The sequence below is a fragment of the Amphiura filiformis genome, chromosome 12, assembly GCF_039555335.1.
Source record: "Amphiura filiformis chromosome 12, Afil_fr2py, whole genome shotgun sequence".
NCBI classification, from domain to species: domain Eukaryota; kingdom Metazoa; phylum Echinodermata; class Ophiuroidea; order Amphilepidida; family Amphiuridae; genus Amphiura; species Amphiura filiformis.
The window spans coordinates 5,764,962-5,791,169 of NC_092639.1; the positions used below are offsets into that span (position 1 = coordinate 5,764,962).

At 35.7% G+C, this 26,208-nt stretch overlaps 1 protein-coding gene across 1 annotated transcript in view; it reads left to right on the plus strand.

Moving 5' to 3' along the window:
• LOC140165703 (galactosylceramide sulfotransferase-like) overlaps window positions 1–25,951 on the plus strand; it is a 43,248-nt gene extending 17,297 nt beyond the window's left edge. Inside the window, 3 exon segments of the mRNA XM_072189012.1 lie at window positions 15,209–15,357; window positions 20,435–21,324; window positions 24,984–25,951. Coding sequence (XP_072045113.1) covers window positions 15,209–15,357; window positions 20,435–21,324; window positions 24,984–25,753 — 1,809 coding nt within the window. The 3' untranslated portion in view covers window positions 25,754–25,951.
• Window positions 25,952–26,208: the final 257 nt, after the last annotated feature.

A 26,208-nucleotide genomic window follows, 5' to 3' on the forward strand; every position in this document is an offset into this window, starting at 1 on the left:
TGAGATCCACTATCTATAGAGCAGCAAGTTGCAGGTGTTGCTGATATTATCCTTGACTATATTAATGCTTTGACCTGATCATCTAAAGTGGTCTCAAGTACAAATATATCACCCAATATCCCCCAAATTACCAATTATGACTAGGCTTTAAACTATTTATGGTCATTATTATGTTTTGATGAATCCAAGTGTGTAAAAATATTGGATCCAAAACATAATATTGATAAAATTGGATGCTTTACGCCCAATATTTATTGGTCTTGCTGACGCTATGAGTTTTAAAATATTGGACTCGACTACGTCTCGTCCAATATTTAAAAACTCATAGCTCGACCAATAAATATGGGCTCAATCGATCCAATTTTATATCAAACTTGCATTTGCAGATAATATTTTTAATACCTGATTGGTTCAAAATTGGACACAATGTTCATTTTGGCCAATCGGCAGAAATAGTTCTCACAGGGTTAAAATCCATGTGATGAAAAAAGCAAGGCATACAGGATGGACCTCAGGACCTGTTGTGTGATATGATTGAAGGCTGACATTGTATAAAAAATAAACATTTGAAAAAGCCAAATACTTTGCTTCTTGGTTGTTTTATTAGTTTTGGTAGAATTTACAAAGAAATGAGTTATATGAAGCAGCTCAGGTTACCACTATAATATATGCTGAATATATATTGATATCCTGGGAATGGGATTCATATCGGAATTCATTTGCAAATTACGCAATATTGTATCATATTCTGTTTAAATTTCAATGGTGCATTGTACTACAGGGGATTTATTGCAGAACAAATACCATTTTAATTAAAATTTACAAAAAAAATAGAAAATAAACTTTAGTTTACATTGTGTACAGTACATATTGCTAAAGTTGAACAAAGCAATCCAATCCATCAATAGGAACTATACTATTCACTTTTTACTTATTACGTGGAGCGTAGAACGTTTGTCAACAATTTAAGGGGGTACTACACCCATATGGTAAATTTGTGATTATTTTTGCATTTATCTCAAAAAATAATTACACACTGGTAACAAAAGTTATGTATATTATTGGTGCAAGGAATCCAATTTACTACACTGAAATTTCAGTGACTCAAGACAAGCGGTTCAGTATATATGATAGGAAACGAGGTACATCATAGTGGTACCTCATTTCTGGTCATAAATAACAAACCACTTGTCTTGGGTCACTGAAATTCCAGTGTAGTAATTGGATTCCTTGCCCCTATAATATACATAACTTTTATTACCACTGTGTTATTAGTTTTTGAGAAAAATGCAAAAATAGACAAAAATTTATCGAGGGGTGTAGTACCCCCTAAGGAAGTGTAAACTCATTTAGCAGTGTGTCAAATAGTTTTCACCCCATAGTCAATATGGGATGAAATATCTTGCAGTTTCATTATAAAATCTGTTTTTATGCTGCCAACATTAACATATGTGATAATTTTCACGGTAAAGGGTGTAACTTTGGATTTTTAACATTTTGATCCGTAGTGTTCTAATAAAGCCACATAATTCCATGATTTTTGGCCACATAAGTCATCTAGCTAGCAGCTACCTTGGGTAGCATAATCATCTTTGGGAGTTACTGCATTCAGTTTTAGCAGGCTTAAATGTACTTAATATTGCCATTTTGAAAAACTATAAAAAACAGTAACATTTTTGTAAAACCCTGTGTTTTTTTCAGTTAGTTCATGGATAATTTTTCTTATCCTGAAAGTATGGTCATATGTTCAGTAAACACTGCCACATTAGATTTAATTGTGAACAGCCCTGTATTTTTGAGAACCGGATTTCGATATTTGTCGTTGCGGAGGCTTCATTTTCCGTTAACAATTGTTAACAAACTTTGTGGGTATAGCTTTGGTTCATAATTCTTGGTTATTTCTTCACTTCTTCTTGATTCATAACAGTTGATATCTTAACTTGAAATGGGTAACAAAAATTAGTCGATTTGCAAGCTTTTAAAATTTTTATAAAATTTTGACTTCAAAGAGCAGCTTTTCCGTTAACTTTTTTGAAGCCTCCGAAACAAACTGTTCAGCATGCTTGGGCAAATATAAATAAAAGAGCTCATCCAATCTATTTATCAAAATGTAGCAAAGTAGATCCTCAAGTCACTTGTTTTTAAATCGTCGATATATATATCACCGTTTGAAAATGGGACCCAATACAAACTTTACGTTAACACATGAAGCCTCCGAAACAAATGAAGCCTCCGAAACAACAATAAGATTAATTATCATCTATGCATATCTAAATTGGTGTGTTTTATACTGATATCTTCATTGTAATTGTTACTTGATATGTGCAGAATGTAATAAATTAAAAACATTTTTGATATTATGGTTAATGTTTGAAAAATATACTGATACCCAAAAAAGCCTGTTTCGGAGGCTTCACATGCAAGTTAACACCATACTTAACAAATGGGTGAAAAAATTAACATGTGATAAATCTACAATATCTGCCACATAGAATCATTGATTCAATACACACAAGAAAATAACAGCTTGGATGATCCCAACAGTGTTGTTTTCAAAAAAACTACTTCTGCAATGTTTAACCATTGTTAACATGAAGCCTCCTAAACAAAACAAATGACTTGCTGTGATAATTTAATTTTTGTCACAACTGAAATTCAATACTTAGAAGCAAAGCATGAACATTGGTAATTCTGATATTTTTTACCTATTTTTTCATGTCAACTTGTAGTAGTTAGCCAAATATTTTACTTTTATGATCACCTGTGTTGTTAACTGAAGCCTCCGAAACACAAATCGCTTGAATTGCCAATTCTAAAAATAACTCAAATTTCTGTGAAACTTGGCTGGGAGGTTCCTTTCATCAAGTAGTATTTGTACATGAAGTTAGACATTCAAATTATTTTAGGAACCCAATTAAAACTTAAAAAATATGTTTAAGGTTGGCAAATTTCCATTGTAAATGACACTTGATGTTAAAAATGTTCAAAACTGCAATTACAAACATAGCAAAACATGGTATAAAATTTAACTTATATCTGTTGACTTACTTTGGAATGGGATTTCACATGTATTCCAGCTTTCATGTCATAATTTTCTGAGCTTATGTCAAATACATTTTTTCTTAGATTTTAACCAAAATGTTATGGAAATGTCAAATTTTTTATTAGAAATCAAAAGGTTTAAGCCTTGAAACATTTTACTGGAATTTAAGTTGCTTCTATGCATGATTTCAGTAAACAGAAACATATTTAAGTGGTTTGAAATTTTGACCCTAAAAATCAAAAGTTACACCCTTTACTGTGAAAATGACCATATGGCATACTGTTTTGCAACATGTCTGCGTACATACTTCCAGTCCAGATGCTGCAGCTGTCAAATGAACAAGCAGATTCAATCCCTTAACCTTATTCTATTTACCCCATCAATTTTGTGCCATGTGGCACGAAAGAAATGGCTTAATATGCATGTAAAAATATTTACACAAATAAGGTTTTATCTTTTGAACAGTTTTGATAATTTATCACTTCTCTATCAACAAAAAACCCTTTTTCCTAATATAAATAACATTTACACATCATAAAATGGTTTACAATGTTTGAAACTTGCATAGTTTAACCATTTTTAGGTCAAATTTTGCCCTAAAAATAGCCCAAAAATGTCCATAAACTTTTTTAATATATAGTCCAAATTAACTCGGATTTCTTTTTATTATAGATTATATAGAAACATGGCAGTGTATTTAAAACTGCATGAAAATGCCACATTGATGTACTCATACACCTCAAAAATGTGAATCAAAATATTTGTTTCATCATATCTGGCTATGAGCTCATTAATTATTCATGAGCTAATTTGCATAAAATATACATATTTAATTATTAAACTTGTTTTTGTAAAAGCTTGAAGTCAAAGCTTGCCAATGGTATGCCACTTATTGGTTTTTACCCAATCGATAACACTGCAACGCAGTAGTTAATATGATGCCTCCACACCACTCAAATATATTTATACCACTTTTGTAGGGTTATAGAATAGGGTTAAATCAATCCGCCGGATTAATTAAAGGGTGCAGCGATGTATTGTTGGTCTAAGCAGCCAAACAATTGATTTTCATTATCTTTTATCGATATATTATTGAAAAATAACACTTTGATGTTTTGCAATAGTTCATTCTACAAATCATATGATACTTTGATTAAAGAGTTTAACTTCAACACTACACTATTTTTCGCTCACCTGGAACGTTTTCACTAGTTCGACTAGCGTCTTCAGCAGATGGTGATGCTGTGATGATATCTTGTGTACAATCGGGATATCTCTCACTGATGACGTCATATGATTGACAGGATACGTCATTGGATGTTACGATGCAGCGCCGCCCCCCCCTGGGAATCAGCAAATTATCCCAGATGGGGTCTATTTCTAGACCTTTGTCACAAATCGTAACATCCTATGACGTCATCCTGTCAATCATATGACGTCATCAGTGAGAGATATCCCGATTGTAGACAAGATATCATCACAGCATCACCATCTGCTGAACACGCTTGTCGAACTAGTAAAAACATCCCAGGTGAGCGAAAAAATAGTGTAGTGTTGAAGTTAAACTCTTTAATCATTTTATCTACCACTACGTATGAATATCCACTGCGCATATGATACTTGATTGATTAATTGTTGTTTTTGATGAGTTTTATGCGTTTTACAAAATTTTGTTTCAGCCCTCTTTACAACATAACTCAAGAACTACATGACCTATAAAAGTATAGCTGTGATATTTGAATTCTCCTACTACTAATGAAATGATCAATGTTATTTTTGCCAAAGCTCACTACCATTAGCAAGATCCTGTGAACTACCAAATAGCAACATTTTAATTAAATAGTTGCTAACCTTAAGGTTAGCAACTATTTTAAATTGTTGTGATTTGGTAGTTCACAGCATCTTGCGAATGGTAGCGAGGTTTGGCATAAATTGCATTGCTCAATTCATAGCGAGCATGTACAAGAATCCAAATATCACAGATATACTTTTGTAGATCCTGTGGTTCTTGAGTTATGTTGTTAAAAGGGCTCAAACAACAACACTTTTTTAAAACATACATAACTCATTAGCAGCAATAAATTAAGCAAGTTTTCAAAGTATATGATTTGTAGAATGCACTATTGCAAAACATCAAAGTGTTATTTTTCAATAATATATTGATTTAGATAATGAGAATCGATTTTTGGGTGCTTCACCAATAATACCTAAATCCACCCTTAAAATATTTTAGGATAGGTATGCCACAGTCAGAAAATCTGGCTACTTTTGTATGGGTGTAATTTGCATATTTTTATTAGGATAATGAGCTAATTTGCATATTTTGGGCTGAAATTAGCCTTCAGTCCACCCAATGCTTTATTTCTTTTATAAATTCAGATATTGCAGGGTAGGGATAGGCCAGAGTTAGAAACCCCAGGTTTTTTTTTTTTTTTTGGGTGGTCTAATTTGCATGTTCATTACTATGATAATGAGCTAATGAGCTTTTTTTGTTACATTTTTTATTTTCAAAAACAAATTTCTTAAACCTTTTATTTTTGTGTATGATTTGCATATTTTTAATGATAATGAGCCAATTTGTAGATGATTTTTTTTAATTTTCATTAAAAAAACCAATCTTCAAATTGTTGTTTTTTTTCAAAAATGTTTTCATTCATTGGTTGTTGTTTTGGCCATGTAAATATTCTTCACCATTCCTGTTTGTGTTTTAATTCTGGCAGGATTTATTTACCAAGACACAAGTCTATATTCTTCATCATGTTCGTTTAGTCACATAGGGTTTGATGCTGAATTTATTTAAGAGTTGGACCAAGTTTGCCCCAGTGGCCATGCAGGAGCCTTGAGATGCATACTTTACATGTATTTAAAGTGCAAATGGATGAACATACTGTTCAGTTTACCATGTTTACAGGACAACATTTATTGAGAGCTATTAAGTCTCATTCAGACTCCACATCGTGCAGTGGAAATTTCATCGGCGATGAGAGTTGAACTTTGTTCGAATTTCTTTGCATCGTGCTGCGATATCATGGCCGTTCACGCTTGTGATTGGCTGCTGGATTGTCAAGGTCGGCAGAATGACAATAAAAGGAGATGCAGACCATACTCTTTTAAAAACATTGCAGCATCGCGAGATGAAATTAAGATTTACATTTTAATTTCATCGTGTGATGCTGCAATGTTTTAAAAACATCGCATCGCGCTGGAATGTGGAGTATGAATCGGACTTAACTCTCCTCAGATGGTACCTAGAGGGTTCTAGCTCATGTTTTCTTACTTGTGTCTCGGACAAAATGCAAAGTTTTTTGACTGGGAAGATATCTTACACTTCCCATAATGCATTTCTCACATTTCATTTTCCTGTACTGATTTGCTATCTGGTGCAACATGGGTCGATAGTGATAAAATGTACCTCGGTGAACGGAGCACACCTAGGTCTTGCAAATTATGTTTATTTCTTGACTATCGACTCATGTGTAGGTAGGTTATTCTCAACATAAAAACATAGGGCATCTGTGTTTGAAGTGTGATTTGATGAAATGAAGTTATGTATCTTGTTGCAAAGGATTCTGGGAAGGGTAAGATAAATTCTGTGGTTTTTTGATCAATGCATCAGCATTTGAATTAAACCAGAGTTAATTGATTGAAAGTATTTCAAGAGGAAGGAGGTTTACAGTGATTTGGTTTGGTTGTACTTGTGCTTCAGAAGGTGAGTTTGTGAACTTTGTGTTTGGTTAGAGTGTTGTGATTATCGAGACTTGCATAACGCTTACGTGTATGTAGGTGTTCTTCCTGGTTGAAGGTGTACTGGATGTCACAGTTTTAGGGTATCTTTTCGTTTGGGAGTTATGCGTGATTATGTGTAAACCAGGGGGCGCTAGAACTAAACACGCCAGTGTCCGCAGGGGACCCCCGAACTTGCAGAAAATTAAAAAGTAGGGGGTCCGGAGTAGAGTTTGGTGAGTCCGAGTTGCACAAATGCAGCATAGTATGTCTGCAATAGCGCTAGCTTGAAAAACTGGGGGTCTTCAGGGACCCCTGAAATTGCAGAAAATCTAAAAACAGGGTCCGAACTCTATTTTGGTGGGTCCGGGATCCCAAAAAGCAACCTAGCGCTAACCCTGGTGTAAACAAGGATTTTACTTAAATAAAAACACCCTAAGCGAGGAGTTAGCTTGAAATTTGCCCCTACAAGGATAGACATTATAGCATTGCATGGTTCGGTGTGTATCATGAGTGTCATTCAGTGGTGATGATTCCTGGCGCTGTTGAAGTCGGCTCCGAATTTTTTTGTCAATCTGGCTTGAAAATCGCTCTGAAACCACTCTTCTGTGCCTAATAATTGATAAATATGTCACCACTAATGGCCGTTAATTGGGTAATTTTAAAAAACTACTCTAAGCGAGAATCGTTCTTGAAAAAAAAACGCCCCTTCTTCTAGTAAAATGAGTGTTTTGAGACCCTAATCGCGATATGCGTGGATCTTCTTCTTGCGGCGTGTAATATTCTAAAATTACAAGCCTGCCTGGCCTGTGGCCACTTGAAACCTAGTATTGCTAATTTTAAATTGTGCAGAACTTATAACCTGTCCAAAGCTGAGAAATATTTAAGACCATTTTGACATTGGAGGATGGAGTTTAAACAAATTGGGAAATATAATGAATCAAACCTCTTTTGGCAACAGAATAAGTTAATGTTAATTGTAAAATTGCGTGCAAAAAATGTTGTCATATTGAAACTAAAATGGTGAAATATCTTGCAAAAGTAGAACAAATTTCTGCAGGTGGCCTGAAAATCATTCATAGTGAAATGCATTTAATGCATTTTTTTATAGTCCAGATGTATGGTAACATATGTCTCAAATTGCTTTCATTTATTATTGTCAATTCAGTGCAGAGCTAAAATTGGCTATATGTATGTAGTTACCCTCAGACCGAGAAAGCCAAAAAGGACAAGGACACAAAGATTTTGCCGATCATGGATGGCACTCCATCAAGTTGCCTTTTATTGAGCGTTTGAATTTGTTTCAGATTTAACACCAATTACCTTTGATCTCAGCGAAATAAAATTAACAAAATATATTCTCTAGAGAAAACGTTATTGGACACATTTGGAACGCGACAGACGCCATCGAATTCCCCTTCCCCCAGTGACCCCGACTGGAGTAAAGTATTACACTTTGTACTACTGAAATCAGATCAAAACCTATCCTAAGGCTAGGGTAGACCACCCCCCTAGAATTAAATTCCCGAGTGTACAACTCTGAAATCGTTGATTAACATAACATATCGTGGCTGAGACCCCCACAAGGTATATATACTACGTACTGGTGCATACATTCAAGATCTCCGAGGGTGACTGTCCCCGGGATTCCCTCAACAGGTGTGTAATTGACCTGGAGGTTACAATGGATAAAAGGATTATTGTGACTTACTCGTCTACCTGTGCATGTGTATCATTATAATTTACGAAAAGAATATCTAAAACTCCCAATCTTCAACAATTACTAATGTACCATACTTATTTATTTTTTCGGCTTTGGAGTGTCCCAGGACCCTAGACCTAAATGCTAGGATCATTCATGGTTGACCTAAAAAAAAAAAAAACATTTCAAGATGTTTTGTATTTTTAATATGAAAATTGATAATTTGTATTCATGTCATACTCTATTAATGATTTCAAAATGCATTGAATTTGAATGCATTTTGATATGCAGGCTTAATGCTCATGCCCAGTGTTTCTGATTATTTTGGGCTTGTAAAATTTCTGTTGGGCTTGTAACTTTGTAGAGAACAAGCAGGAGCTGACAGGTTAATGCTACAAAAAGTAAAGGTTCAGCCCCCCTCAGCGATTTTGGTATATCGATGGGTAGGTTTTCAGTGGAGACCAATGGCAAAAGTGCCCTTAAGGTTAGTAACTATTTTCAACTGTTGCGATTTGGTCGTTCACAGCATCCTGTGAATGGTAGTGAGCTTTGACATATATACCTACTGCATTGATCATTTCATAGCGAGCGTGTAGAAGGATTCTAATATCGCAGATATACTTTGTTGGTCCTGTGATTCTTGAGTTATGTTGTACAGAGGGCTGAAACTAAATCACTGTTGGAAAACGTACATAACTCCAACAATAAATCAAGCAAGTTTTCTGAAATTGTGACCCAAAGTTATACCAATAAGCCTAAAAATGCACCATAAATCTGTCCTCCCACATTCTTGTATAATGTACATCACCTCGCTGTCACCTACCCGTACCTTATAAATGCTTTCTACCACAGGATCTTTGTTTGTACTAGACCTGGCATTTTCGGGTAATTTTGTACCCGGTACCAGCGCATTTTTAGGGGGTAACTGAATTCAAATTGCAAAAAGTAGTTTTAAGTTTTTATTTTTCGGTTTTGTAGTGTCCCTGGACTAGGATCATTCATGGTTGACCTAAAAAAAAAAATTGAATTTTGCACAGTGTTTTGTGTTTTTAATATGAAAATTGATACTTTGTTTTCATGTCATACTCTATTAATGATATCAAAATGCATTGAATTTGAATGCATTTTGATATCATTAATAGAGTATGACATGAAAACAAAGTATCAATTTTCATATTAAAAATACAAAACACCGTGCAAAATTCAATTTTATTTTTTTTAGGTCAACCATGAATGATCCTAGCATTTAGGTCTAGGTCCAAGGGACACTACAAAACTGAAAAAATAAAAACTTTTTTTTTTGGTTTCGCCCCGGCAGTAGGGTGATTCACAAAAATGAAATTGGTATTTTCAGCAGGACACCCCTCATTTTGTTCATTTTGGTAATAAAATTATACCTGCAAAATATGAAAAAAAAAATTCAAAAAGTTTAGGGGTGCTACCGGTCAATGAACTTTTGTACACAAAGTCAATGGGATTTTTTTTTTTTTTTTCAAACGCTTATTTCAGGGCCTAAAAAGTCTACCAGGCTTGCAAAACTGAAGTAAATGTTCAATGATATACCTAACTTTGTGAAAACATGGGTTTTTACCAAATTAAAGTTCATAGTTGACTGTAATAATAAAAAATGTTTCAAAAGTGACAGAGGGAGTGTAGCTCAAGAAAAGAATACCCTGGGATATCCCTGGAATCCCACCAGGCACCCCAAATTTATACCTTATTGAACTGAACTGTTGATAAAAAAAAAAAAGATTAAAATTCTTCACATATTAGTTTACCCCAATGGTGATACCAGCTTTTGAAATCTTATGTAATAGTAACTATCAAAATCCATACATCTGTATCAGGGGTGGTCATTATGGCCATACCTGATGAAGATTTGTATTGTTTGAATTGAATGACCACAGGAAGGATTAGATTCACCATGGTTGAAAAGAAATGTATATAAATTGGGGTCACAACATTGGATAGTGGCCAGTTCATAATATTTTGGCTGCTCTAGCAACTGCCTTGCCCCAAATGTAACAGTTTTCACAAAAATGCAATTTTCTGGAAAGCGGGTTAACATTTTTACAATTTTCTTTAGCATTTATTTTAAGGACATTACTCACACTATGATCAAATATTTTTGCCACAATCAGGGAAAATTAACATGGCTTTTTTGTGTTGTAAAGAAAATGGCTCATAAATCCCATTGACTTTGTGTACAAAAGTTCATTGACCGGTAGCACCCCTAAACTTTTTGAATTTTTTTCATATTTTGCAGGTATGATTTTATTATCAAAATGAACAAAATGAGGGGGTGTCCCGTTGAAAAATACCAATTTCATTTTTTGTGAATCACCCTACCGGGCAGGGTATTTCCTTCCCGGGTAATGTAATCTCGGGCGGGTACCCGCAAGCCCGCCCGAAAATGCCAGCCTTAGTTTGTACTAGGCTACTACCTAAATAAATAATTATATTATATTGAGCAAATGCTGCAGCTGATGCTGTTAAAATATCCTCATTTGGCACATTTAAGCAATAAAGCTTCATATCCATATGGTGATAGATACATTTACCTCAACTAAATCATGTGCATTAATGGAATCAATTAAAGTAAATTATCATGTTTTTTTATAATGTATGATCTATGTGTATTTTAATGCTTTTATATGTTTGTCTCAGGACCCTGCTACTGAAAATCAACATTGTAATATTTGTTGAGTAGGTTACCCTGTTTAAATATGGTATAAATAAATAAATAAATAAATAAATAAATAAATAAATAAATAAATAAATAAATAAATAAATAAATAAATAAATAAATAAATAAATAAATAAATAAATAAATAGATATTGATCATGTTTATGGAAGAAACGAATATTGCATTCTATTTAAAAATACTTTTTCAATTATCTTTTTTGGCACGGAAAAAAAATAGGACTTGCTGGATTTTCAAATAAAAAATAATGTGGTATGAAACACAAAACGTTTTCGACATCATTAAGCCAAAGGTTAGAAAAAGTGGTCAGAAAACGCGTTTAAATGTCGGTTATATATAAAGGGTATATAAAGGGTAAAAACATTTTCATATTAAAGATTTGAAAACATTTTGATAACCTCCTGCAAATATTCTAACATAATGTTCTTTAAACAATATTTTACAATAACTTTTTGAAAACATTTTAGAAATATTTTTGTAGTATGTTTTCATACATAACGTTTTTTCATGACGGTAAAAATGACGTTTATATAAGCAGGAGATGAGACTGCTCATGTTAAATGTCGGGACCTAGGTCACAATTTGAGAAGAAATGATATGCCAACTTCGAAGTTCCCTAATCAGTCCATGAGTGACCAAACCGTTCCTGGTAAGCCGTATACTTCTATTACAGTATATGCAGTCTACATGTTCTTTGTTGACAAGGGACAGTCTTCAGTGAACAGCTCTCTTTTTCAGAGCCAACAAACCTTTAAATTTAGCAGATCGGCGAGGTCTGCTTGTTTTCTGTAGACAAGGGGCAGTCTTCAGTGAACGGCTCTTTTCAGAGCCACCAAAACCTTTTAAATTAGCAGATAAGCGAGATCTGCTTAATCTCTGTTGACAAGGGGCAGTCTTCAGTGAACGGCTCTTTTCAGAGCCACCAAACCTTTAAAATCAGCAGATAGACGAGGTCTGCTTGTTTCTGTAGACAAGGGGTAGTCTTCAGTGAACGGCTCTTTTCAGAGCCACCAAAACCTTTTAAATTAGCAGATAGGCGAGATCTGCTTAATCTCTGTTAACAAGGGGTAGTCTTCAGTGAACGGCTCTTTTCAGAGCCACCAAACCTTTAAAATCAGCAGATAGGCGAGGTCTGCTTGTTTCTGTAGACAAGGGGTAGTCTTCAGTGAACGGCTCTTTTCAGAGCCACCAAAAACCTTTTAAATTAGCAGATAGGCGAGATCTGCTTGTTCTCTGATGACAAGGGACAGTCTTCAGTGAACGGCTCTTTTCAGAGCCATCAGTAGGCAAGGGGCGGTCTACATGTCTCATTGTCCTGAAGAAGTCAGAGCTACTCCTGACGAAAGCTTGACAGTTCTAAACTTGTCCGACGGCGAACCCGCTAAAAACTCACTAATTGTTATGAATTCCCGTCGTAAAAGCCTATCCCACAATTTCCCTGATATAAACCGACATTTTAATGTTATTAAAACGTTTTTACCAAAACCAAAACCCCAAAATATAACATGTTTAAAACGTTCTAAAAACGTTTTGTGTTTGCTCGGACAGTTGCTTTAAAAATGAACTTACATGACGTTGCAGGTTATGAGTACTGCACTCCATATTGATTTGAAATCATTTTGAAGAAACCACTTTAAAATCTGAATATCGTACTTCGGAAAATACTAAAATTTGAAAATTATATTTTAAATCCTTAAAACAAGATAATCTTTGACCGACGTTTTAACTACTTTTTTACAAACGTAATCGGACTTTCTGACCCCCTCCCCCCCTAACGAAAGGACTTTCGTTTATAGGGCTTCATCGAACTTTTGGGTTGTTCCCTAAATAAAAAAAATATCTGTAATTTGTAAAGCTACTTTCAGTTTGCATACAGTGTTTGGATTCACTTTGCCTTTCATTAGTCATGTTCAGACAATTCCTTATCATCAAGGCATTAGCCAAAGGGGTGTCAAGGTGTCATTTGGACACCCTGTTTTCAATTTGGACACCCTAAAATTCTGATTTTTATAATGGAGTGAATAGGAAGTGGACACCCTGATTTTGTAGAATAAGGTATTTTTGACCATTTTAGACACCCTAAAGACACCCCTCTGGCTTAAATGCCTTGCTTATCATTGATGGTAACTCATCATCAATGATAAATTTTAATCCTCATGATTAACGATGAGCATCCAGATGGTATCTTATCATCAATAATAACTAATTATCGATGATATCTTCTTGCACTGCATGGGTCTCACAACAATAATACTTCAATTCTCATTTTTTGAAACTACGTCGATGATCAAAAGTTACCAAGTTTGCATGTAATTTTTGTCCACTCTTTCTGGTTATCAAGTTCAACTAGTCATTCCCATGCATGAAATTGAGGAATCCATTGAGTCTTAGCAATCCTAGTATTAAGTACAAGTCCAATATAAGATGGCACATTATCATGTTCATTTTCCATACATGTACATAGTTTTATATCACGAAAGGACATGTTCAAGTTGTAGCAACATTCATTAAAAGTTACGGCACATTTTCCAAAACTTGAAATGCCATTTGACCTTTTTCTCCCCTGGTGACCCTGTGTACTTTCCGAAAGTCATGTGCCATCTTTATATAGTGAATGGACTAATATCACTTTATTAAATGTATTAAATTTAAAGTCAGATATATTCAGAACCTGATAAACATCATTTTTCAAACTTGAGTTAACATTAAGGCTTCCAGTTGACACCCTCCTTTTAGGTAGCCCCCCTATTTAAACATTTTAGAACTGTGGCCAAAAATAGCTCATATATTTTCTTATTTTCATATTTTGACCAGTTTATATTAGCCTGGATCTCAAATTGAGAAAAATAGATCTATTGACATTAAGGGGGTACTACACCCCTGGCCAATTTTGTGCCTATTTTTGCATTTTTCTCAAAAATTATAGCGCATTGGTGACAGGTAAGATATGTATATTATAGGGGCAAAGACTACAACTACTGCACTGAAAATTAGGCAACTCAAGGCAAGTAGTTATTGATTTATTGATCAAATATTGGTTTTCCCTCATTTTTGACTGTAACTCCACAACTGTTGTCTGTCATGAAATAAAATTTCCAGTGCAGTAGTTGTAGTCCTTGCCCCTATAATATGCATATCTTACTTGACACCAATGCCCTATAATTTTTGAGAAAAATGCAAAAATAGGCACAAAATTGGGCAGGGGTGTAGTACCCCCTTAAAGTATTGAATTTTGCATTTAAACTATATAAATTATACTGCATGGCTCTTGAGTTTGTAAAAATATAGAAAATCAGATTCTCTGCAGAGGTGAATATTGCTTGGAGAATTGAAAAGTGTTTTCATTATATCCAATAATTCATCCCGGCAATAGTATGTGTAATATTTACAGGCCTGGTTAGGTCAAATAAAAATGATTGTTTTAAGGAGCGAATTACGAGCTGTTAAAAGGTGAATTTGGTGTCAGTAAAGTATGCCAGCATCCAAAAAGGTGAAATGGATAACGAGTTTGCAATAAATCATTGTATTTTCTTCTGCCGTTTCATTTTTTCTTATCTGTATAATACTTTCTAGTTTTCTCTTCATACCGACCAGCATGCATATATTATAGGCCTATAAATTTTGTAAGTTTTAGCTTGGCTGGAGCATTTTGCTTGAGCCTGGTCCCATCAGGAGCCAAGTGTATGCAGTCCACCCGGACATCATCTTTGCACATCTTGTCAAATTATTGGGTTAACTTGTATTCCACTTGAAATCCACACTCCTATAGTATAAGAAATGACCTTAATCTCCCATGGGGGGGGGGGTAGATTCCAAATGGAATCACCCATTTGTGTAACCCCATTTGAAATTCACACTCCATATGTGGAAGGTTAATTATGGTCATGTCTTCTAGGGGGTGTATGGATTTAAACTGGAATAGCTCAAAATTTCAGAAGTTTGCTCTATCGGTCAAACATGTGGCCTTTTCTCACTCTATGTTGTTATTCATGATCACATAATGTTTTTATCTTATCTGTTCTGTTTCATTCACAGAGGAATACCATGGCGATGATGGTGAAGACCTACATCCTCCTGTGTATCGTCGGCCTGTGTACCACCTTATTTGTTATTCTCATCACGTATGGAGACAACCATAAACCAATACCACCACAACTACACTTGAGGAATAAACCCATCAACAAGTAAGAGAATATATATGGCTTAATCAATGCATCCAGGGGTGTGTACTTTAAAGGGATCTGCAAGATGAGAACATCCTAAAATTCATCAATTTTTAACTTCAACATGCTGAGGCTTAAGGTGGTACTACACGGCTACACCCCCTGACAAATTTTGTCACTAATTTTGCATTTTTCTCAAAAAATAACTACACACTGGTAACAAAAGTTATTTATATTATAGGGGCAAGGAATCCAATTACTTCACTGAAATTTCAGTGATTGAAGACAAGTGGTTCATTATATATGTTAAGAAATGAGGTACATTCTAGTGGTACCTCTTTTCTTATCATAAATAACGTGTCGCTTGTCTTGAGTCACTGAAATTCCAGTGTAGTAACTGGATTCCTTGCCCCTATAATATATACCAGTCGTTATTAGTTTTTGAGAAAAATGCAAATATAGTCACAAATGTATCAAGGGGTGTAGTCCCACCTTAACTTTCATTTGACAGAATTCTCAAAATAAAAAAATTCAATTACTGACAAGTATTTTTACAAGCAAGCTCTTGTTTGAAAACAGAGTAGTAACTCAATTTAGAGTTGGAGCCCACAGAACACTGAAGTTCCATATCTAGAGCTAGAAAATAAACAAATTATTATTCACCTTGTGCAAAACATGCCCAAAATCAAAGGAAATTTTTTTATATACATTGAGCCCAGTAATCCAGGCCACATTTGGCTTTGTTATGTTGAAATTTATAAGACTGGTATAACTTTCTATCATGATTTAAATCAAGATTATGGGGCCAGTAATGGGCTATTCCATTTAAAATCCACACTACCCCCGTGGAAGATTTAGCTAAAAGTCTTCCACAGAAGGAGTATGAATTTCGAATAGAATAGACAATTAGGTAACTTCCATTTCAAATACTCCCTCCAGTTGTGAAAGATAGGTAAAATCATAATACAGAGGGAGTATGGGTTTCAAAATGATTAACTCTGAACAATTACATTTGAAAAACTTACTCCCCGTGTGAAAGATATTTCCAAAATCTTCCACAGGGGTAGTGTTGATATCAACTGGAATAGCCTAATGACTCACATAATAGTTTGAACCAACAAAGGAAACTTCCCCAATTCATCTGTAACGGCATTGCTAGAGGCAGTTTTGGGTAAACTGAGCAGATATCTACAAAATCTGAAATGAACTTTTTCAATTATGATGGATTCATTTGTGCTCCATTTGCATCCATAGAATAGAATGGGAGCAATTTTTGTGTCAAATATTTTACATAACATCTGGGGGAAGCTGACCTAATTTGTTGGCAATATGTTTGAAACCAAAAAGTGCTTTCTAAAGGTAAGATTTTCATGAGTTTTAAAATATTGGACTCGACTATGTTCCGCAATTTTACTGCATTTTTACTTTTGATATGAGAAATTCAGAAAAAATCAAAAAAATCACATTTTCAAGTAAATATTGGTGATAATTTTTTCTTAAATGTTTTTTTCATACATTTTGTTTACAAATTACAAGCAATATGAAATCACTAAATATTCTATAAAAATCAATCTACATTTTTCCATGCAAAGCCAATTTTAACTCTGCACTTAATTGACAATAAATGAAAGTAATTTGAGACACTACATATGCTACCATCCTCAACATGCTCAATATGGAACAAAATGCCACTACATGTAGGATCCACAATATGCTCATCTATCAATGCACAGTTCTTTAACCCCAATACATCTAGTACATTCATTGCATGACCTTTGAAATTTTGAGTACAAAAACTCATACTCTGCAACTTGAGGTCAAATTTTGCACTATGATTGTTTAATTGAGGTTATTGGACTATGCCATAGGGATGAGGCCATAGTGGTCCATAGTGTGCATTTTGCATTTCACTATGATTTTCAGGCCACCTGCAGGATACAACATAGGCGTAGATCCCGGGGGGTGGGGGATTTTCCCAATATTTCAGGATTCGCAAAGCATCGACCCCCGATGCACAGATTTGGTTTGTACTTCTAGGTTGAACTCAGTACATATTATATTTTCATTCAAAATGTCCGTATTATTGCTATATTTTTGCAAGAGCTGGCTTGAAGCCCTGAAGTTATTTTAGAGCTGCAATAATGTATTGCATTTACAAACATACATAATGTAACGGTACTCAATACTCATATCTTGAAATCAAATTTTAAAGGAAAATATGTGACTCCTTGCCACAACTGAGCCCGGATGTCGCCAATCATCATTTTTGAGATATTCAACCAAAATATTCTGCTTGAAATTAGCTTTAAAATGATGTATATCATGTCTATAGTACTTGACATTTAAGTAGTGAAAAATCAATAAAACAGTCAATAAATCCTTTCTTTCCTATTGTTTATTGTTAAGTTCGATGGAGCATATCTCAATAGTGGCACTGGCGACATCCGGGCTCAGTTGTGGCGAGGAGTCACATATATAATTTTACATCATGTTGAACATTATAGTCTCTGATACCACCAAGAACTTACAAGTACAAATCATGTGAAATGATGTATAAGATTGATTTATTCAGCAATCTGCACACACTGTGAATATTCAACAGAGCATGTGAAATTGAAAGCTGGTATGATAATTAAATTAAAATCCAACGAAACAAGATATTTAATTATGAATCCATGAGCAGATTGCTGGTAGGCCTAGTCTTTATCATGTTTATGATTATACTATTTTATATGGTATGGTACATGAAGAGTGCCACCTAAATAATGAGCATTTGCTATCAGAAATAAAAAATTACAACCCAAAAGGAAACTTGAGTTTTAGGGGTGGTGCAATAAGTAGGGGTAGCCCCAGGGGTGGTGAATTATAGGGGGAAAAGATTTTTTGGCGGGCCAAAAGGGGGTGAAGTATTTTTTGGCAGGTCGAAAGGGGGGAGGCAAGCGATTTTGGGCACCGTTTCTATATCACGCCCTAAAAAGCAAAAAAAAATCAGTTCTCTGCTTTCTGTTGGAGAGATTTAGATTCAAATGATTGGTTTTGTTTGAGGCTCTTTTGTTTTGCTATTGATATTTTGTTGAGCCTGCGTGAAATTAGTGACTGCGTTTATCACCACAATAAAACACTATAGCATATAAAAAATGTCAACCCCCTATGTAGGCCTACAAGACCCTTAAATTATTTGAGCATGGAAATATACATTGTAATAATGTGTCTTTAACTGCTTATTGATCCCCCGAGGGTACTCAGTACAAATGACCATACGGAAGTGCATAAACATGGGTAGCATTTTCAGCCTTTTGGTATATCAATGACCCCTTTTTCAAAGCCATATTTTGGTATATGAATGGGTCCTTTTTTCAAAATGTTCTCAATTTTTTCGGAAAATAGCCCAATTTTTCCTTAATCTAGCCAAAATGTTCCCAAAATTTGTAAAAACTAACACAATTTGGGTTAAATTCGGCGAAAATTTTGACTTTTGGTATATCAATGGGTCCAAATTTCTTGAAAAATTGGTATATTTATGGGTCCACTTTCAAATTCTCAGCGACACGTCCCTACCAAAACCAAACTTGAGTACCCCGGACAAGAAGTCGGTTGCACAGCTGGTGTAGCTGGTGTTTAATTAATGGTAAATAATTTTTAACAGCTTTATGTGCCATCACATGGCAAAAAGAGACCAGTGCAACAAAGGATAAGCTTTACCTAACCTATATTCTGAAGCTGTGAGGAAGGACATGCAGCCATATATGCTATTGCCTCACTAATGGATTGTGGTGGAAATTATTTGGCTTTTATTTGTTACTTCACATGTCAACCAAGTCCCAACTCACGCTAGTCACAGGTTATACGCAACACACAACTATCATAAGCATTGTGCCCAACTGCGTGCATGTCATTCTATATATCGATACTCGGTGTTATGAGTCTTTTTTTTGTGCTTTATATAAGCCGAACAAACTAGTCTGTCTTGTCTCAAGTTGAGAGCTGTTGAGAATGTGTTGCCAGCGTACAAATAAATCTTTCTTCCACACATATATACATTGTACGCCTCTGGGTTAGCACACAAATCGAAAGTACCAACAAAATCCAATATGGCATATAAGTCTCAACTTGAAAAGGTTGTCAAGCTTTCGTCAAGTATGTGACTCTCACTTTATAGTCCGACGAGTATATATATACCAGACTATACTCAGCTCAGACGATGATCACTATCTCACATGGCACAAGAAAGACAAATCGCGAAAGCCCATCGACCGGGCTTTTTTTCGGGACTGGCGGTTAATGGATGTTTGTGGTAAATCTTTCTTGAGCGATCAGAGTCAAGAGTATAGTTGGTAACTAAGAAAACAACAGGTCCTACTCGTCGGACTACATGTACTTCTTCACTCACATCTTCAGTCAGTACTGATGAAGTCATCACACCTGATGAAAGCTCTACAACCTTTTCAATCCATCAGCGCACCTGTTTTAAACTTTGGTAATGCCCTACATCATCGACAGTTTCCTTTGGTACGCCCATTTCCTTTTTAAAGGAATTTTTATTGTGTGTGTGGCTTGCATGAGGAGTGCAGGTGTAAAGTAGATAATTATACATGTAGGTGTTTGTGGAACATTTGCAGCTCTTCAGAAAAAGATTGCACTTGCCGACATGTATGCAAGTAACAAGGGTGGAAATTAGCAGAAGATATATATTGACATACATGGCACAACACTGTAAAATATCCTGAAATGCCAGGAACAAATTGCTACAATGATAATTTTCTGGTATTTTGGATTTAAAAATACTAGTATGATTCTGAGGAAGGGGATAATAAGTATAAAAAGTCACATTTTAACAGTCAAGGATTTACTCTTTTATTTTCATCCAAAAGAAATTCTATTTTTTTAATGTTATTTTATCATTCTCTCTCTCTCCTCCCATTGTTTCTTTATTTTGTAGTCTCTCTCCCTCCCTCTCTCTCTCCCTCACTTTCTCCCTCGACGTCATCTTTTTTATTCTCCCTCTTTTAATCTCTCTCTTCCTCTCTCTTTGCAGTCTACACTTTAAAGGTTAATGTTGTATGTGTGTAATTGAAATGATATTTTTCTTCTTTTTCAGTTCATCTCGGCAGCTGACATTATTTGGTCATGACAATTTCCCACTGTTCAAATCCAGCACTGATCAAGAGCATGGCAAAGATGAAGAGCATATGGAAAAAATACCATCACAAAGAATATTACATGAGAACAACCTACTAAAGGTTGAAGCTTATGCTAAGAATCAATTATCACAAAGAATGCTGAAAGAAAATCACTCTAAGGAGGAAATCATAGCTGCCAAGAATTCTAGATACTTTCAAATAGAGGATGATTCAAAGACTAATCCCTCCAAGCACATTGTGGTGGACAATATACCAGCAAGTAATGCACAGAAGCAAGCAATTATAAATGTAAATACAAAACCAAACAACCCACCAGCACCACTACCACCTCAAGTGCAACCAGATATGAGTAATGATAATAAGAACCTTCCTGATAAGCAAGAAATGATCAAGAATTTTCAACAATATCAGAAGAGTATTGACACAGTGAATGGCAAGCTTCTTGAACAGCAGAAGAATCTTGATAAGGTGAATGTGTCTGTGGCGATAGCCAATGGTATTACTGACAAGGAACCAGCTGTTATTCAGAGCAAACTTGAAGCAGACAAACCTGTGCCACCTGTAACTGTCGGAGAAACCAAATTACACATAGCTGACGTGGGCAGTAAAAAAAGATGTACAGTACCACAGAATGACATCGCCTTATTAAAAACCCACAAGTGTAGCAGCTCAACTCTGCAGAATATCCTATACAGATGGGGAGATGCTAGAAATCTGTCTTTTGTGTTACCTAAGGGAGGCATGCCTTATCTAGGTAACCCCAATCTGTTTGATATCAAGTACGCCATTCAAGCCAATGATGGTGTGTACAATATCTTGGCCAACCATGCAAGGTTCAGTGAAACAGGTGAGTGGCTTTCCATGCAGCTATTTCAGTTGAAATCCATGCACCCCCTATAGAAGACATGATCTTAATCTCAGACACAGGGGGTGTAGGTTTCAAATGGAGTCATCCGTTCCGGTAACCCCATTTGAAATTCACACCCCCTGTGTGGGAGATTAAGGACATGTATTCCATAAGGGATGTACATGTATGGATTTCAGCTGGAATAGCCCATTTTTATTTCTGGTAACACAGGGACAGAAATCCGGTGAGAATCCAAGAATCCATTCTCATAAAGATTCTCGTCAACAAAATTGCAAGAAGCTAAATGGATTCTCGTAAATATTTCAGTTTATTATGGCGAGAATCTGTGGATGCTTGCCAAATTCCACTGGGAGAATCCAAACGGATTCTCGCACTTGGTTGCGAATTTCTGACCCTGCAGTGTATCAGAGGTTCTCAATATAGGTGGCCTACAGACCAGATCTGCCGGCCCGAGGATCAATGGTGGGAAACTCTGAAATGTAGATTATAGCAAAATAAGATATATTTGCCCCTCAAACAGAGATCTTTAAATGTGTTTGACCCTCCGACATATGGAACACCTGCTGTACCCACACTGCTTCAATGTCCCACCCACAAGTTTTGAAGCCAAATGGACAGTACCAATATGATGGATTTGGGCAGTCAGGGGTTCACCCTTCTCTTTTTGAAATTGACATCTCCTCCAAAGGAGTGAGCACTCCCATGGTTAGTTTACTCAATTCTAAATATATCACAGGTAGAGTGGAAGTCTGCATTTAATCTATACAGGCAGTGCTGTCAACAATGGGGGTTAAGGGGGTGCATTACCCCTGGGCCCGGGGTCATAGAGGCCGTGAAAAATAAAGAAAGCTCGTAAAAGCAAAGAAAAGAGACCTCTGGGGCCTGTAAAAAGGGGCCGTGCGTTCATTTAACCCCGGGCCCGTAATGGCTCTCAGCGGCACTGTATACAGGATGTAGATATTACCAATTAAATTCTGGTGTGAATGAAGACTTGATTCAAGAAAAGGTCATCATATATATATCATTATTCCTGGAATATTTTAACAATATTCTTTAAAATGCTATATTGGTTTTGATGACTTCTTATATCTTTCCTTTTATTTCCTGGATTACTCGGAATATTTTTAATTTAAATGTCAAATTTATTTGGATGCTTCCTTGCTGACAAGGATCTGAACATTATTTCCACATATTTCACTATTTTTTTCTTTGTCTTTCCTTCATTCTCTTTTATCTCTTTTTTTCCTGCTTTTTTGTCTTTTTTACAACAAGAATATGGTTTCTCATCTTAATTTCTTTGTTAATTTTTCTGTTCCTTATTCATCTTTATAATATATATTTTTCTGCTCTTTTCATTTCCATCTCATTAAAGTTTTTATACACTTCCTAAAAGTGTCCTTTTGGTTGCAGTTGTTTTTCCTTTGATCCTATCTAATATTTCTTTGTGCTTGTTTAATTTGTTGTCATCATTCAGTTTGGCTTTTGTGTCATTATTCATTTATTATTATTTGCCATTTACAAGTTATTTATACCTTTGCTGCAATAAAAATTGATTGTAATATTCATGCATAAAAACACATGGTGCTTTTGTGATTGATAGTAAACAATAACACTTAACGGGAGAAGCAGACACACAGAGGAAACAAACAAAAGACAAACATAAATAAAGCCATCATACGTGACACATGTATACCAAAGTTTTGAAAATGATCAGTCATGTTTTCAAAGGATAAAAAAAGCTGTAAGCAACCTTGATACATGCATATATTATTATGACACAATAAATAGTGATGCATTGTATAGATTAGCAATTCAGCTGACAATTTACAATATTGACAAGATCATTGTAAACAATATAATTGATGCAGCAGAGATAAAAATTCCCTTTAAAAGGGAAACCCAGCTTCAGTTGAGAAGATGGTCTTAAATAAAAAGCAGGGATAATGGTGATGAAGTTGTGACCTGTTAAAAGCTCTCTTAAGTTCCACTGAGAGGTTCAGAGTTCACACTTTTTGGACAATTGACCAAAATATAAAGACAATACATGACTAGTATGGGATCATTGAGAGGAGTTAAATATCTCTCATTTTACAGGGGATCTATTTTTTCGATAGGCAAAATTATTCCCTGACCCTTCTCCAAATGGCCCTCGATATGTGGAAGCTTAATCTTACAGTACATATCTGAGCAATTTGTACCAATTTGGTTATAAATTGGCAACAAGTCATTTTTTTATCATTTGTTTTTAATTATTTTGATGAACTTCCTAAAGATCAAAAGTTCCCAAATTAATAAAATAATTCCCAACCCTGTGTAGTAATTTGCATACTTTAGGGCCTGCTCTCACATTATTCTCATGCTTAACACTAAAGTGAAAAGTATTTATGAATATTATCAATCATCCAGGTAGATCAAATAGTTGACTAAATTATAATTCTATTCAACTGGACTTACTATTTGTGATGGCTACGGTATCACGTCATATCCATGACGCATCATCAGGCCGACTGGTCTTGAATTGGCTCTGTATTCTTGACCTGTGACGTCACGATGGTAGAAGTGACTTCACACGAGAGTCGTCGAGTTTGATTCCCATCATCCACTTATCCACAAACTCGGTGTGATTAAAACGCTCTTTCACCGCGCGGAGACCATCCCGTCAACGGACGAAGCTAAAGCTGGTGAAGGCGAACATCTGAAGTCGGCCTTGGGTACCTGTGGGTACAAGGACTGGACGCTTCCATAAAGCTTTGAAACCGCAAAAGGACCAAACATCGTCCAAACAATCTTCTACCACCGCTTGAGAGCACCCGCAAGTTCGGTATCACTCTCCCTTATGTCTCAGATGTTTCTGAGAAGTTAAAGAGGATCTTCGGACAGCACCAGATCCCTGTCTCATTAAAACCTTGCAACACTCTGAGACAAAAGTTAGTCCATCCGAAGGACAAGATCCCGCAACGCAAACAAAGCAACATTGTTTATGCGATTAACTGCCAGGATTCGGATTGTGAGAACTACTACATAGGGGAGACAAAACAACCGCTCCACAAGCGCATGTATCAACATCGTCGACCCAGTTCAACAGGGCTCAACGACTCGGCGGTATACACGCACCTCAAAGCAGCCAAACACAACTTTGAGGACAAGGACGTTATTGTGCTTGATAAAGAACATACATGTAGGTGGTATGAAAGAGGGGTGAAGGAAGCTATATATGTTCGCAGGGAGGAGCCAACTTTGAATCGCGGAGGGGGACTACGCCACAACTTGTCCAAGAGTTACGAACCGACCATCAGGAAGATCCCTCGACGACTCTCGTGTGACGTCACTTCTACCATCGTGATGTCACAGGTCAAGAATACAGAGCCAATTCAAGACCAGTCGGCCTGATGATGCGTCATGGATATGACGTGATACCGTAGCCATCACAAATAGTAAGTCCAGTTGAATAGAATTATAATTTAGTCAACTACTAAAGTGAAAATGTTTTATAAAAGTATCCCCAGTCAGCTCAAATGAAACAATGAATTTCAAAAATAGGTTCATTAGGATTTGTATTATGAAGTATTACATCAATACATGTATGTTGCACAAATCTAGAATTTCACTCACTCCCAATTACTATATTTCCATTACAGGTTTGGCCAAAACAATGCCTACCGACACCGTGTACATCACCATTTTACGCAACCCCGCCACTCAGTATGAGAGTCTCTACAATTACTACAAACATGTGAGCAGATACGGCGTAAGCTTAAGTCAGTTTCTTACTAATCCTACAGGGTATTTTTTTTTAAAGAGCCTCCAAACACTCACATCGTGAGGCCGTAATAGCATGTTGTTTGATTTAGGTCTGGATGCCCGATACATGAAGGGTACGGATCTCAAAGTGAGCAAATGGATTCAGATGTTAGACAACAAATTCAGTTTAGTACTAATTGCAGAGTACTTTGCTGAGTCATTGATATTACTCAAAGACCTTCTATGTTGGACTATGGATGATATTGTATTCCTAAACCAGAATGCTCGCAGTAAGAGCTCAGTCACAAAACTCACTACCTCTATGCAGCAGATTATATTGAATTGGAATAGTGCCGATACACAACTGTATACATATTTTAATCAGACGTTATGGAGAAAAATTGAAGCGTACGGTTTAGATAAAATGAAACGAGAGGTAGCTGTGTTAAAGGCAAAGAACGATGCATTGAGTAAGGATTGCATAGCGAGTACCTTGAAATCTGGCGATCCAAGAATGTGGTATCCGCCCGGCGTTAAGATGGAAAGTTTTAAGGTCAACCCAGCAGCTAAAAATAAAGAGCTGTGTGCTCGTGTAACTCATCCAGAATTAACTTATATGAAAATGTTGGCTGATAAACAACGCAAGAGAAATGAACAGACTGTGTAGAGTTGAAACTTGTTGGGAAGAAGATTACAGTTTATGAACAATTCAGAAGATAATAGAATTCATGTTCACTGAAGGATAAAATTGTTACCCCCTGTTTGTTCTCACGGGAAAGTGTCTATGGTCCGGTGCTGTATTCCATTCAGCCTTCGTCATCATGGAATATGGCACCAGACCATTGTTATTTTCCCGTATTTTGTGAACAAATGTTCCATGTTATAAACAGGGTAAAGTGAAATTTTCGCTGCAAAATCATGTCATTGTCATCAGATTCAGATGTACATGTATACTGTAAAACACTTTAATTTCACAGCAACTTAATTTGGTGAATTGGCAAGAAGTCATCTTTTTATGGCAAAAGTTCACTAATTTGCACCTTCTTGCTATGTAAAACCATTATAAATGAACTACTTAGCAGCAATTTAATTTAGCGATTGAAGGCGCTAGCTAAATTAGCA